Source organism: Peromyscus maniculatus, chromosome 10, assembly GCF_049852395.1.
Source record: "Peromyscus maniculatus bairdii isolate BWxNUB_F1_BW_parent chromosome 10, HU_Pman_BW_mat_3.1, whole genome shotgun sequence".
NCBI classification, from domain to species: domain Eukaryota; kingdom Metazoa; phylum Chordata; class Mammalia; order Rodentia; family Cricetidae; genus Peromyscus; species Peromyscus maniculatus.
Window position 1 is genome coordinate 101,292,704 of NC_134861.1, and position 15,060 is coordinate 101,307,763.

The 15,060-nt window shown below is 44.6% G+C and overlaps 1 protein-coding gene across 2 annotated transcripts in view; it reads left to right on the forward strand.

The window, feature by feature from the left end:
- Pde6b (phosphodiesterase 6B) overlaps positions 1-15,060 on the forward strand; it is a 41,084-nt gene that overhangs the window by 9,938 nt on the left and 16,086 nt on the right. For both annotated transcript variants that reach the window (XM_006985813.3, XM_076547131.1), the window contains exons 2-3: positions 5,707-5,859; positions 6,354-6,443. In XM_006985813.3, coding sequence (XP_006985875.1) covers positions 5,707-5,859; positions 6,354-6,443 — 243 coding nt within the window. The remainder of the gene's footprint in view (positions 1-5,706; positions 5,860-6,353; positions 6,444-15,060) is intronic.

The following is a 15,060-nucleotide window of genomic DNA, read 5'->3' on the forward strand; positions in this document are numbered from 1 at the left end:
TATCATCCCCCTAAATGTCACAGAAAGTACCCTCAGGCTTCACCCAGGACATTATATACTCCTGTCCCTTCCCTGTAGTAGATTCTCACTAGAGGGTTCTATTCAGCCACAGAGTTAGACCAGGACTCAGCGCTGAGTACAAGACATGGTGAGGTTGAAATGTATCTGGACATGATAGATCCATGTCCAAAAAGATGAAAGAGTAGGGGGTGGCAGCGTTGTGACTCAGTGATGCAGCACTTGCAAAAAGCCTGGGCTCTGCCCCCAGCACTGCAAGAGTGCAGAGAAGCTCAGTGATCATGGCAAACAAGGAGAACATGGGGATCACTACTAACACAGTGTCTCTGGAAGGAGGTGCTCTGTAGTCGGCGTTTTCTTTGAGCAGCCAACCAGCTCCCAGATAAAGACACAGAGACTTATTATTATGAATGTCTGGCCTTAGCTTGAGCTCATCCTACTAGCTCTTTTAACTTAGTTTAACCTCTTTCTATTCATCTACGTTTGCCTCGGGGCTTTTTTTTTTTAACCTTTCTTTCATTCTGTATGTCCTACTTTCCTGCTTCCTCTGTGTCTGTCTGTCTGGCCCATGGCATCTCCCTGGTGTCTCTTTTCTTTCTCCTCCAAGCCTACATTGCTCCTACTTACTCTCCCTTCCCAGAAGTCCAACCTATACCTACCTCCCTTGCCACTGGCCATTCAGCTTTTTATTAGACCAATCAGGTGTCTTAGGCAGGCAATGTAAAACAGCAACACATCTTTACATGTAAACAAATGTAACACATCTTTACATAGTTAAACAAATATTCTACAACAGTGCTCTGTGAGTCATGTTATGTATATTTAACTGGGAAGATTCTACTACCTGAAGATCCATCACATCCCTGAGCAGATATGGCTCAAGACCATGCCTCCTCATACAGCAAATATTTAGGGTGGATGGGAATGGCTCTGGGGTGGAGAATATAGCATTGTAATGGAGTGATAATGAGAAAAGTTCACTTTAGGTCACCCAGAAAAAGGCTGGAAGGTTTGACTGTTTTAACCTTTTTCTGTGTGTCCTTCTTTGAAGGACTTCATCTGAAATACTCTGGAGGAGTGCAGCAGTCATTTAAAGGGACAGGCATTTCCCCTACATGCGAATTTGAATCACCCTATACATTTCTCTCAGCTACCAAAGGAAGCTAGGCTGTCTGGGTTATGGCTTCAGGAGACCCAGAGATGTTTGAGGTAAAGAGGGATGCAGATGGTTAGGGGTCAGCAGAATAGCAGACAATGAGCGTGAAGAAGTGGATCTTGGGGAAGTCTGCTGGGCAAGAAGTGTCCCAGAAGCTCACATTATCCGTGGTTCATATGCATTTATAACTTGACAGTGAAGAGTTCAACTCAGATTCTGCAGGAACCTGAGTGTCTTCCAACTTTACCCACTTTTGAGGCTATCAATTATTCTGAGCAGGAGGTCGTGGGGAGCAGAGAAGCCCTAAGTGGACAGTGGAGTGGAAAGAAAGGCAAACAGAAGCCTCTAGAAGCTCCTGGAGACACAAGGAGGACAGGGAAGGAAGCTGGAAGCTGCAGGGCTGCATGTCAATCTTCAATGTGGAATGTACATTACATCACATACACAGAAAAGATTTGCATCTGTGGGTGAAGTCAAAGGGGACACCAGCTAAATGGGGGACCTTGGGGGCTATCATTACAGGAGGTGTAGGATCAGGCTGGGCTAAAAGGCTACCAGAGTCATCTTAAAGCCCAACCAAAGCCACGGTATCCCTGACTGACTGAAACACATGCATGAATGGCAAAGTGATGGAAATCAAGGAAAGGTAGAAATTTGGCTATGAGGGAGTAGTGTGCTTAAGGCTAGAAGGAGGCTTGTCCCAGGGATCTCTATATTCTTGTCTCAACTGTGGGTTCATAGAGGGAAGGTCAAAAGAGAAAATGCTAGCCAGACTTGGCATGGATATCCCCAGATATCCGTATCCCCAACCTCACTTAAAACCAGCTTCTCAGAGAGACACAGATGTAGCCAAATCTGCCATGATGGACAAGCTGTTTCTGTCTTACCTCTGGCCCTGGACCCTAGCACTTCTTTACTTTTTTCTTTAAGATTCCTGTCTTATGAGGATCATGAGAAACCCATAAAGATACCAAGATTCTGTGGGTGTAGGCTATGAGGTGAAGACCCCAAAGCAGTGTCCTGAGTAGGAAAAATATTTGATATCTGAGAGACTGGTGAGGCTGGAGCAGATTACTTCAATATAAAGATAGTGACTGTATTACTGGAACCAACATGAGACATGGATAAGAAGACTGGGAACATGGTCAAGAAGGCAGGGAATCCAAGAAGGCAGATGCCACAGAGAAGAGGGCATGACAAATTAAAGGGATTTGAGAGCATTTTATTTATTTGTTTGTTTGTTTGAATTATTTTTTAATTATTTCCATGCTTTATTTGATGAATGCACACAAGTAATATATGAAATTACCCAATTCAGTATTTTATTTGAAATTGTCACATACTGGTAAGTAGTAGGTAAATTACTGTTATTTAATATTTCATTTTAACAATATTTCATCAATATTTCTAAAACTATTATATAGACACATCATTTTTGAACTATTTACATATTGTATATTTTATTTTAATAGTGATAAATATCCATTATTTTATATAACAAGTAAAACTTTCCAGTACTCATAAGTATATGTAACTATTAGTGTCCATCTCTTTGGATTTTTAAATGATTACACAATAGAGTATTACTCAACCGTTAAAAACAATGACACCATGAAATTTGCAGGCAAATGGATGGAACTAGAAAAATCATCCTGAGTGAGGTAACCCAGATCCAGAAGCGTGGTATGTACTCACTTACAAATGGACATTAGCTGTAAAGTAAAAGATAATTATGATACAATCCACAGACCCAGAGAGGCTAAGTAACAAGGAGAGCATTTTAAAACCACAGCCTTGATCATATTTAATTCCCAGCAGGGGAAGGAAATGCAGAGGGAGAGCAATGAACAGAGTGAGGTTCCTTGGTGGAGGCAAGGCCAAGAGAAAGAGGCAGGGAGATCCCAGGCTATTCTGTGGTTTTGTTTGCAAAATGGGGCTTATACAGTGTATAGATAAAACGGGCGCTAAAGTGAGGTCTCAAATGTGGGGAGAAATGTGGCGGAAATAAAGCCAGTAAGAAAAGCAAACTAGACAACCACTGTGCTGGCTGGTTCTGTGTCAACTTGACACAAGCGAGAGTCATCAGAGAGGAAGGAGCCTCAGCTGAGGAAATGCTTCCATGAGATCCAGCTGTAAAGTATTTTCTCAATTAGTGATCAATTCGGGAGGGTCCACCCATGGTGGGCAATGCCATCACTGGGCTGTTGGTCCTGGATTCTATAAGAAAGCAGGCTGAGCAAGCCAGGGGAAGCAAGCCAGTAAGCAGTATACTCATCCATGGCCTCTGCATCAGCTCCTGACTCAGGGTTCTTGGCCTGTTTGAGATCCTGTCCTGACTTCCATCAATAATGAACAGCAATATGGAAGCATAAGCCAAATAAACCCTTTCCTCCCCAACTTGCTTTTGGTCATGGTGTTTCATCACATCGATAGAAAGCCTGACTAAGACACCCACCTAGTATGGCCTGTGTGCCTTGCGCATTCCGAGTCACATTGGTAGACCTCTGTGCCTCATTTGAGGGCCAAGTGTGCTTCACCTGTGTCAGTGGTTCCTAACCTTCCTGATACTGTGACCCTTTAATACTCCTCATGTTGTGGCAACCCCAACCGTAAATTATTTTCGTTGCTACTTCATAACTAATTTTGCCACTGTTATGAATTGTAATGTAAACATCTGAAATGCAGGATATCTGATATGCAACCCCTATGAGAGGGTCATTTGACCCCCAAAGGGTTCACGACCCACAGGTTGAGAACCACTGATCTAAAAGTCAGCTATGTGGACCTGTGTGAACCATCTGAAGATCAAGTATGTGTATCTCTAAATCATATAAAGGTCAAGTGTGGAACTGTGTGCACCATATAAAGATCTGTGTATATCATCTGAAGGTAATCTCTTGCTCTGTGAAGAAATGCTTCAGTATGCCTTGGTATATTGCTTCTAGAAGCAACCTGAAGATCAGGATTAGCCTCTAGTACTAATGGTTAGTCAGGAGATAGGCATGTCCAAATCACCAGGTACACAATGTCTCAGGATATGCTCAGAGAAAAGGGTACCCAGGCAAATTTCTTCCTTGGGAGGATTCACCATTTCATTTCCACATGACCAAAGCCATGTAGCTACAATTTAGCCAGAAAAAGTTAGTGATCTTCTACAACAAGATGTGAGTGTCAATCTCAGTAATGTCACCTCTGTCAGGACTTGCTGCTTACCTTTCTTTTCTGCTGTCATTCATATGCTGATTTACCTCCAGCTTGGTGCCACTTGGCAGTCAGGTGGTAGCTGCTTCTCCAAGGAGGAGGAAGAGTTGTTTCCAGCCACCTACATTCCATTGGGAGGATCGCCCAAACTCCAGGCTCCTGGCAGCCTCCTTCTGAACACCTTTAGCTAAAACTGTGGCCTGGCTAACTTGCAACCAAGGAAATAGAATGGCAGCAGGGAACTCCTCAAGCTGCTCATGGGGCTAAGCGATGGAGAATTATAACAAATCACAAGGGCTGCAAGATACGGTCCTAAGTCTGTCTAAAAGAATCTCTGTTAACAGTCAGCAGTGGGGTGATAGATGTCAAAGGTATTGACAGTAGTCCGTCATCCGCTGGAGAGGAATGGGAGGGACATAAGCTGCTCCAGCTTTCTAGGACAGACCCTAAAGGGAGGCTAAAATCACAGACATTCATTCACCTCTGTCACTGTGCCAGGGTACTGTGGCCTCATATAAATTAAGGAATAACCAGAAAGCAGAGAGTAAGGCAGAGGCATTTCTGTTAGGAGTGCCTGGCTCTAACTTAGTATCCTGAGCCTGGTTCAAATAACCCCTTCCTTTCAGGGGTAGAACTAACTCCAGAGGCAGGATTCCTCTTACATCTTGGGGGTAGTAGATGTAGGAGGTAGGAGTTCTCCCTGAGCCCTCTTTGAATCTTCCCTGAGCCCAGAAATAGGCAAAACTCACCATATCACAAATAGAGTCTCATGGTGGATAGTGGTCTGTGGAGCAGAGCTTGAGTGCAGGGCTGGTAGACAGATTCCAAGATACAGGAAACTCAACTCCAGCTCCCAAGCCACATATGTCTTAGTGATACTGTGCCGTAACAAGCCACCAATCACAACAGAGTCCATCCTTCATTCAGTCATAGTTATCTTTCCAGGAAGGATGTGCAGCAGGTTTGGAGGGGGCTGGACGTAGAAGGAGACAGTCACCTGGGCTAGAAGTCTGAAGGTAGGCAGTGGCTAGATTTGAGCATCCAGGAGACCAACTGTGCCCCAAAACAGACAGTGCTAGAGGACCTTGTAGGGGCTATTTGGGAGGAAACCTTGGGAGACTTCTTAGGAATCAGTGGTGAGGTGAACTAGGAAGAACCTTAAAACCTGGCTGAACTCTCTCTGCCCAGAGACTGTGTCCTGAGTTCAGAGGTAGGGCTACTGGACATTGTAGTACATTGTAAACTGTGACCTCCTAGAGCTTAGCCCCAGTGTAAAGACCTAAAAGGGCTGGACTGCAAAGCAGTCAATAACCTCTCTCCTCTCGCGGCAGTGTCCCCACTTCAGCTCCTTCGCTGACGAGCTCACCGACTATGTCACAAGGAACATTCTGTCCACACCAATCATGAATGGCAAAGATGTCGTGGCTGTGATCATGGCAGTGAATAAGCTGGATGGCCCATGCTTCACAAGTGAAGATGAAGATGTGAGTGTCCAGGAGATGTGTTTGCTCTGTGTGTCTGTGTGTGTGTGTACTACCTCGCAGCATGCTTTTGCTCATCTGCATGTCACTGTCTCTATTCATGTAGTTATGTGAGCCATGTCCCTCGACAAGTGTTGGTCTGATTCATGTCCCTCTGCTAATCTGAGTGTGTGAGCTGTGCTCATCCAGATGTATAAACCATGTCCTTTAAATCAGGTGTTTCTGTTTATCTGGGTGTGTGAACTACACTCCAGCTGTTCTTCTTGTTGTGTATGAGTCATGTCCCTCTGCATGTCTTTGTGTGTGTGCCATGTCCCTGCCCCACAGGACTGAGCTTGTGTGTGCAAGTCCACACCCATGAGTGACAAGTACAGCCTACCAGTATGTTTGTATGTATGTGACAGTTCCTCCAGGATCTTTGAGGTATGTCTCTTTTCTGTACATATGTCCTTGAACATCTGGATTTCTGACTAAGGCTGTTATGATTGCTCTTTCAGGTTTTCACAAAGTACCTAAATTTTGCTACATTAAACCTGAAGATCTATCACCTAAGCTACCTCCACAACTGTGAGACACGAAGAGGCCAGGTACCTGTATGCCCTGACTGGTCCCTTCCCCAGCCTTCTGCCCTTCTAAGCAGTTTTCTCTTCACAAATGGCCAAGACACTGTGCTGTCCAATCAAAGCATGATTCTGTCCTAACAGATCCAAATGTTCCTATCCATGTCATTGCCCATACAAAACTGAGCAGGGGCAGGGATGCTGTGCTCACCTAGGCAGTCAGATTATGAGGCAGAAACTGGAAAGGTCCTCTGCTCATTCCTGTAAGTGGCTTAGTAGGTACAGCTTCATGCAGAGCCACAGACAGGCTCCACTCTTCTCAGATACTGCTGCAAACCTTTGGAGGAACCAGAGTGAATTGCAAATTAACTAAGCACAGAGATTGGGCCTGACAGAGACTCTGGAATCTGTTTACTTTGCATGTGATAGAAACTTGAGTGTCCAACAGGGTCAGTGTGCTGGGTTTTTTTTGTTTTGTTTTGTTTTTTTAAGATTTATTATGTATACAGTATTCTGCCTGCATGTGTCCCTGCAGGCCAGAAGAGGGCACCAGATCTCATTACAAGTGGTTGTGAGCCACCGTGTGGTTGCTGGAAATTGAACTCAGGACCTCTGGAAGAGCAGTTGGTGCTCTTAACTACTGAGCCATCTCTCCAGCCCGAGTGCTGGGGTTTTGAAACACATATCAGTGTGCCATAGGCTACAGCACAAGAGTTTAGATTAGGTCTCAAGGCAAAATTCTCCTACCTGAGTCTCAGCCTGTGGGAGCCTTCAAGAAATCCCAAACGAGCTGGGTGTGACAATACATGTCTGCATCCTAGCGCTCATGAGTCAGAGGAAGGGTGTCTTAATCAGTGTTCTATTGCTGTGAAGATACACCATGACCACAGCATCTCTTATAAAAGAAATCATTTTGCTGGGGCTTGCTTATAGTTTCAGAGTTTTAGTTCATTGTCATCATGAGGGAAAGCATGGTAGCATGCAGGTAGGCATGGTACTAGAGAAACCGAGGGTTCTACATCTGCATCCAAAGGCAGCAGGGTGAGAGAGCCATACTGGGCCTGGCTTGGGCTTCTGAAACCTCAAAGCCCACCCCCAGTGGCACACTTCTTCCAACAAGGCCACACCTATGAGCCTATGGAGGCCATTCTTATTCAAACCACCACACAGGACAATCACAAGTTTAAGGATAGCCTGGGATATATAGCAAGACCTTGTCTCAAAAAAAGGGGGCCAGGGAGGGAGGGAAGAGTGGAGAGGGGGGAGAAGAAGAGGAGAGGAGAGGGGAGGGGAAGGGAGGGGAGGGAGGGGAGGGGAGGGGAGGGGAGGGGAGGGGAGAGGAGAGGAGAGGAGAGGAGAGGAGAGGAGAGGAGAGGAGAGGAGAGGAGAGGAGAGGAGAGGAGAGGAGAGGAGAGGAGAGGAAGGTAAAAGGGAGAAAGGGAACTATCTTGAATGGGTGGTAGCACATTCTGTGCCCAAAGCTAGGAAAGTCAGCTATAACAAGGCTTTGGGAAAATGCTAGATGGCAAGTTACTTTGTGTTTTCCAGACTTTTTGTTCTGCCTGTGAGTGCTGCCATACCTTGGCTACCAAACACAGAAATGTGAAAATGTCAGAGAAGAGAGTCAGAGCCAGGGTTGGGGGCCACTGAGACCATCTTGATGGCTTGTCACCATGTGGTACTGGTCACTTGTCAAGAGATCTCTGGTACAGATACTTCAGGTTCAAGGAAGAGCCTGGATCCATTGGTCTACCAAACTTATGGTCTACATGTGGGTACAGGACAAAAACCCAGGAAGAAAAAAGGCCCAGGGTCCTTTCAATTATGGCTGGACCTTTGCAGAAAGTACCCAGGTATGACCCTGAGGGGAGAGGAGAAGAGTGAGGTAGGGAAGCAAGGCCTGCACAAGAGGAACTGAAACCTCAGCTAGACCACAAAAGAGCTGCAGTGGGGCATGAGCAGCAGAGAGGCAGGACGGGCTGGGCTATCCAGGGACTGTGGGGATGGCAACACCAGTGAGGGACACTGTCTGGAGGGGTCAGGACCGGCTGGGCTATCCAGGGACTGTGGAGATGGCAACACCAGTGAGGGACACTGTCTGGATGGTCAGGACTGGCTGGGCTATCCAGGGACTGTGGAGATGGCAACACCAGTGAGGGACACTGTCTGGAGGGTCAGGACTGGCTGGGCTATTGAAGGACTGTGGGGATGGCAACACCAGTGAGGGAGACTGTCTGGAGGAGGCAGGACCGGAGGCAAGAAGCCCAGACCATTCTGGGATGGGAGGGGCATGTGGGCTGAAACAGGTGGAGCCCTGAGAATAGTTCAGAGAGGGGAAATGATGATGGGCTGACGGAAAAGGAGGGAACAATAGGCTTGTTGGAGGTGCCACAGAGGTAAGTGGTCATTTATAGGTTTCAATCTTCATTGTACTGTCAGAAGAAAAAGTAGAGAAAGGAGTATTCCTTTCTCCTCCATACCCACCACATAACCCATAACCCACAACAGTGATATATATATATATATATATATGTATATATATATATATATATATATATATATATATATATATAAAACACAACACACAAAACAGATGCACACACCCCAGAGATAAGCCACCCACAATTCACCACAACACACACAGCACAAAGACACACACCATGCACTATATACTTGTTGTCTGCTCCACACCATCAAATACACATCACCATGTGCATTTCAGATACAATTCATACCTACATACATACACATACATTCATCCCCACATAGCTCTCACACAGCTACAGAGGCCTGTTCTCTCCATCCCCTATCCCAGATGTCTTAGTCAGTGTTTTATTGCCATGAAGAGACACCATCACCATGGCAACTCTTAGGAAAGAAAGCATTTAATTGGGGCTTGCCTACAGTTGCAGAGGTTTTGTCCATTATCATCATGGCAGGGAGCTTGGCGGCACACAGGCAGACATGGGGCTGGAGAAGGAGCTGAGAGTCCTACATCTGTATCTGCAGGTATCAGGAGAAGAGATCCATGCTGGGTCTGGCTTGGGCTTTTGAACCTCACCCCCACTTTCTCTAACAAGGCCATACTTCCTAATCCTTCTCAACTAGTACCACTCGCCGGTGACTAAACATTCAAATCTATGAGCCTATGGGGGCCATTCTTATTCAAACCACCACACCAGGTGTGCCCAGGTGTCCTGTACTGCTCACTTCTGCCTGCACTCACTTATTCTTTTGAGGAAAGTGGATGCTGTCCATAACTGCTGCCCAGCCATCTTCTACCACACACATAGGTCTGTCTTCACTTAAAGAAAGTCGTTCTTCTCTCTCCACTCTCCTGATAGACTAAGTCAAAACTGGAACCTCAGAGTCAGTCTATGCCCCTCATAGGTGTGGTTATTTGTGTCCATTTGAAACTGTGTGCTCTAGCAGAACCCACACCGCTGCAGTCACCCTCCACCCTTACCAGCACAGCCAGCCCCAGATAACAATGTCAATTCTCTGTCACTATCCTTTTGCTTATTCTGGACTTTTCATTCAAGTTTTTCATGTTACTGTTTCCTTTTGTTGTTACTATTGTTGCTTTGCATGTGTTATTTGTGGGGGTGGGCACAGGGCATGGCATGAGTATAGAGATCAGAGGACTGCTTGCCAGAGTTCATTCTCTCTCCCCACTATGTGGGTTCTGGGGATCCAACAAAGGTCAAGAAGCTTGGTGGCAGGTATCCTTACCCATTGAGCCATGTCACTATCCCCCTTTATATTATTTCATAATCTCTTTTTTAACAGTTTTAGGTTTACAGAGTTGAACCACATTTGTACAGTCCTCACCAGCAGGTAGTTTCTTTGACATCTTTCATTGGTGTCATGAAGTTACCACAGTTAATGGACCAGCACTGACTGACACATTGTTAAAGTCCACACTTGATTCACATTTCCTCAGCTTTCACTCTTTCTGTCTATCCCAGAATGTCATCCCAAATCCCACAGGATGCTCAGTTGTCACATTTTCTCAGGCCTCTCTTGTTCAAGAAAGTTTGTCATATCTGCTTGTTTCCCATGACCTTGATAGAGAAGCCTGGCTAGCACTGTTCATGGTGTTGGAATTGTTCTGATGTCATTCTTGTGATTAGACTTGTGTGACTGGGCTTTAGAGGCTAAAAGCCTTTCCACTGCATCACATGGGGTACTTCCATCATAGGGCCTACCAGAAAAACAGTAAACAGATATCCTTACATATATATCCTTACATATGCATATATCCTTATACATACATACACGTATACAGACAGGCGTATGGATGGAGAGATGGCTCAATAGCTAAAAATGAGTACTACTCTTTCAGATGACCTGAGTTCAGTCTGCAACTGCCTATAATCCCAGTTCTGGGAAAGTGGAGACAGGTCAATTCCCTAGGGAACGCACTGACTAGCTGACTTCCAAGTTTTACCTCCACACATATAACATACACCTGCACATATATGCACACATATGCAAAAGACTGAAGTTTCTGTATATAAATTACATACATATATATATTTCACTAGGTTTATGCCTGAATATTTCATTTTGGAGTGATAATGTAAGTGGTATTATATTCTGATAATTTTATCTTCCAATTGTTCATTGCTAGTATGAAGGACCTATAGTCTGTAACATTGCTAAAAAATCAGTTACTAGTTTCAGGTTTTTCTTATTGATTCTCTGGTATTTTCATATGGATAATCATATCACCTGCGAACAAAGATAGCTTTATTTCTTCTTTGCCCATGTGTGCGTGTATGTATGTATGTATATTGTGTTTTGTTTTTCTGGTTTTATTGCACAAGTTAAGATTTCAAGTCAGGAAGTATTGTGTGAGAAAACAATCTATTTTCAGTTAAAAAAAGATTTCTAGTGAACATTCTTTCCTCATTCCAGATCTTAGAGAAAGGCACCCAGTTTCTTGTCATTAAGAATGATTTCACAGGGTTTCTCCATGGTGTGATGAATTGCATATTAGAATTCTAGAGGCTGAAGAACAATGTCATCTGTGGGGTTTCGTAGCATTTTTTTTTATCTAATTGAGGAAAATTACTGTATTTCTTGTTGCTAAGATGTTCTATCTTGAATGAATATTGGATGTTATCAAATAATCCTTCAGCATCAAATAAGATCATGTAGATTTTTCCCTCTAGTTTGTTAATGTGTTAGATTATATGAGTTAATTTCAGGTTTTGGTTTGTGGTGTGTTTATTTTTGAGCTGTGGTCTTATTGTTACATTATTAGACTAGTTTTGCCTATATTCCTTTTTTTCTGAGACAATGATTTGCTATGTAGTCCAACTTGCTATGTAGTGTCTATGTAGTGTCAACTGCTAAAATCATAGGTAGTTTTTGCCAATATTCGGTTTAGAATTTTTGCATCTAGAGTCAGGCATGGTGGCACATGCCTTAATTCCAGCACCTGGGAGGCAGAGGCAGGCAGATTTCCATGAGTTTGAGGCCAGCCTGGTCTACAGAGCAAATTCCAGAATAATCAGGGTTAGGTAGAGAGACCTTGTCTCAAAAATAAAATTTTAAAAATACGTTTGTATCTGTGTTAATGAGCTATGTGGATTGTAGTTTTTCTTCCTGGTGATATCTTTTTAAAAGATTTATTTTATTTTTTGGTGTGTGTGTGTGTGTGTGTGTGTGTGTGTGTGTGTGTGTGTGTGTGTGATGTGCTCATAAATACAGTTGCCTGAAGAGGCCAGAGTGTGAGATCTTCTGGATCTGGAGTTACAGGTAGTTATCAGTTACCTGATGTGTGCTAGGAACAGAACTTAAGTTCTCTGCAAAAGAAGTACATGCTTTCAACCCCTGAGCCTTCTCTCCAGCCCTAGCCTTGTGATGATTTATCTCACTTTGCTATTTGGGTAGTGCTGGCCTCGGAGAGCATATTAGGCAGTTTTACCCATTCTGAAACACAGAAGAGAATCAAATAGATTCTCTCACAATACACAGTGCTTCTGTGACCCCAGATGTATGAAAGATTTTAGCCACACCCCAAGCAAGCAATCACTTCTGCAGCAGAATGTCCTCTGATTCAGCTCAACTCTGACACTATCTGCTCGGAGATAGTCAGATCCCTCCCACAAGGTCAGGGCTCAGTCCCAAAGACTGTCTCATTTCTGGTGCAAATGCCAAACTCTGGTCTATTACCTGTGTTTCTGACTGACCAGCTATAACAAAATATCTGAAGCTAGGCATTTAAAAAAGAAAATAGATTTAGCTCAAGTTTGGAGGCTCAAAGCATAGTGTCGTCTTCTGCTCAATTCTCATGAAGGCCTCCTTGTATCATCAGACTCAACTCTGGGATTTGGGAGAACACAGTTCAGCCACAGCATTTCTTCAGCTATCATTTTTTAAATGTTTTTATTGTTGTTGTTATCTAGGTTTGGTTTTGTTTGTTTGGGATGGGGTGTTTGGTTTTAACTTTTGCCATACTGGCAAAAACATACTGAGTGAGAAACAAAAGCCTCCCACATGCTAGACAAGTGTTCTTTCTACCACCAAGCTATACCCCTCAGCTCTCTCCTGCTGACTTTGGGAGTCTCTAAAACAATTTCTCAGTCGGAGCCTTGCTGCTACTTGGCTGTGGTATCATATTAAAATGGAACCTGCAGGTGGAACATATGCAGCAACCTTCTAACTAAGTCTGCTCCTGTGACCTTCCAAGTATTTCCTGCCCACCCCACCCCCAGCCTTGGGTGAGACAGGGAGAGCAGAGTAGTGGCAGCTGTCTAACAACCCTTCCTTGGGATGATTGGCAGGCTTACCGTTAGAGTGCATGGCATACCCAATGTAGCTTCTTTCTCCTTGTGTCTGTGTGAAACAGGGGGATTTCTTTCAACTTTTTACCTCAAAAGTCTGCTGAGCTCCTGCAAGTAAAATCCATAAAAGTGTAGCCCCCAAGATTGGGCCTAGACCATCACTGGCCTTCAAGCACTGGCCCACTGTTTTCTCTCTGTAGGCTCAATTGCAGGTGAGCTGGTCTTTCTATGGCTCACCTCACCTCCTTCTCAGATTGGTGGAGTCCTCACATCCTTGATTTCCCCGTAGGTCTAAGTCACTGATTCTCAGTCTGCATCATATTACAGGTTATTACAAACACTCCTGACCCTGTCCTGGAAGTTCCCACTCTTCTTTAACCATGGAGAATGTTCTTACACCCACAGCCACTCCAAGTCCTGCTCCCCAAGGATTCCTGGCTATACCGTAGGTAACATGGTAGATATATTCTACTAAGAGTTTGTTGGTTGAGCCCAGAAATACCAGAGGGCCAGTGTCATTCATCTAAGCTAGGAGAAACCATCCAGGGGAGACCCAGCCTGAGGCCAGGGCACCCTATAAACTGGTCATATGAACTCTATCCAGTCCAAAGGTCCAGACACATCCTCTACCTCAGGTGAAGGTCATCTTATCTCTCTCCCTATGACTGCTATCTGAAAGGCTTTACCCTTGCCTGTTTCTCCATCCCTTTTCTCCCAGGAGTGAAGGGAGCTACCAGGACCCTAGACTATCATTCAAAGTCAAGTCTACCATTTGTATTGCCCTCTTCTGTAAATCTTACCAGGGCCCTAAATCTTCAAGAAGTCAGACTTTAGGAAGAGAGGGTGCTGGAAAAGCTGCCCCAAGGTTCAGAGTCTAACCAGCATTTGCAGAATCCTGCCTCACAGTTCTTTCTGGGCTTCATTTGATTATTTATTTTGGGTTACTGGAAATAGAAACCAGGGCCTTATGCATGCTAGGCGAGTGCTTCATCACTGAGCCATACCCCCAGCCCTCACAGTGCTTTTTGAAAAGAAATCTCTATACTGAGACTGGCTTTGAGGGGCCTGTGGCCTAGCCCAAGACACATTGTCTTTCTTGTTCCTGTGTGATGGCAGTGCTGGTCAGTAAGCAATAAATCATTTTCAACCCCGCCCCCATGTTCCCCAAACCCTGGAGGTTCTGAGCATTAGTCAGATCTCTTTCTTAAAAGTACTTTGGCTACACTGATCAGAGCCAACAGAAGATAATAAAACTATAGGTGACCCCCAAATGCTGGTGTTCTCGCTGACCTGCCACTTGGCTCCCAGTAAGATTCAATGGAGCAATTCTTTCTGCCCATGGGACCAAAGACTAGATGAGGACCCTGTAGGTGCAAGTCTATGGTCTCTAGATATAGTTTGAATGGCAAGGGTGCATTGATACATCATGAAGGAGGACTTATGAATACAAGAGAAGGAATAAAGTCAGGGCCTTCTTCTCAGGGCCTCACATTTCCAACTGTAAGCAAGGAAATGTTCAAGAGGCAGTAATCAGTCAAGAGGGAGCCAGTCTGGAATGACCACCATGGTGGCCCTAGAGGCAGAATGGGAAGAGAAGAGCTGTGGTTTCCATACCCTTCCCCAGTCTTACCTCAAGAGCAGAGACCAGAACAGGAAATAAGGAAGGTCAAGGATGGTGGTGAGTCTGTGTTTTTATTACCTTTGTTCTTTCCTACCACCTCCCCCTGCCTTTCTTTCTTTTGAAACTGACTTGTGTAACTCACATTGCTTTTATGCTCACTATGTAGTAGATGCTGGCCTTGATTCTCCTGCTTCCATTTCCCAAGTGCCAGGATCATTGGAATGAGCCA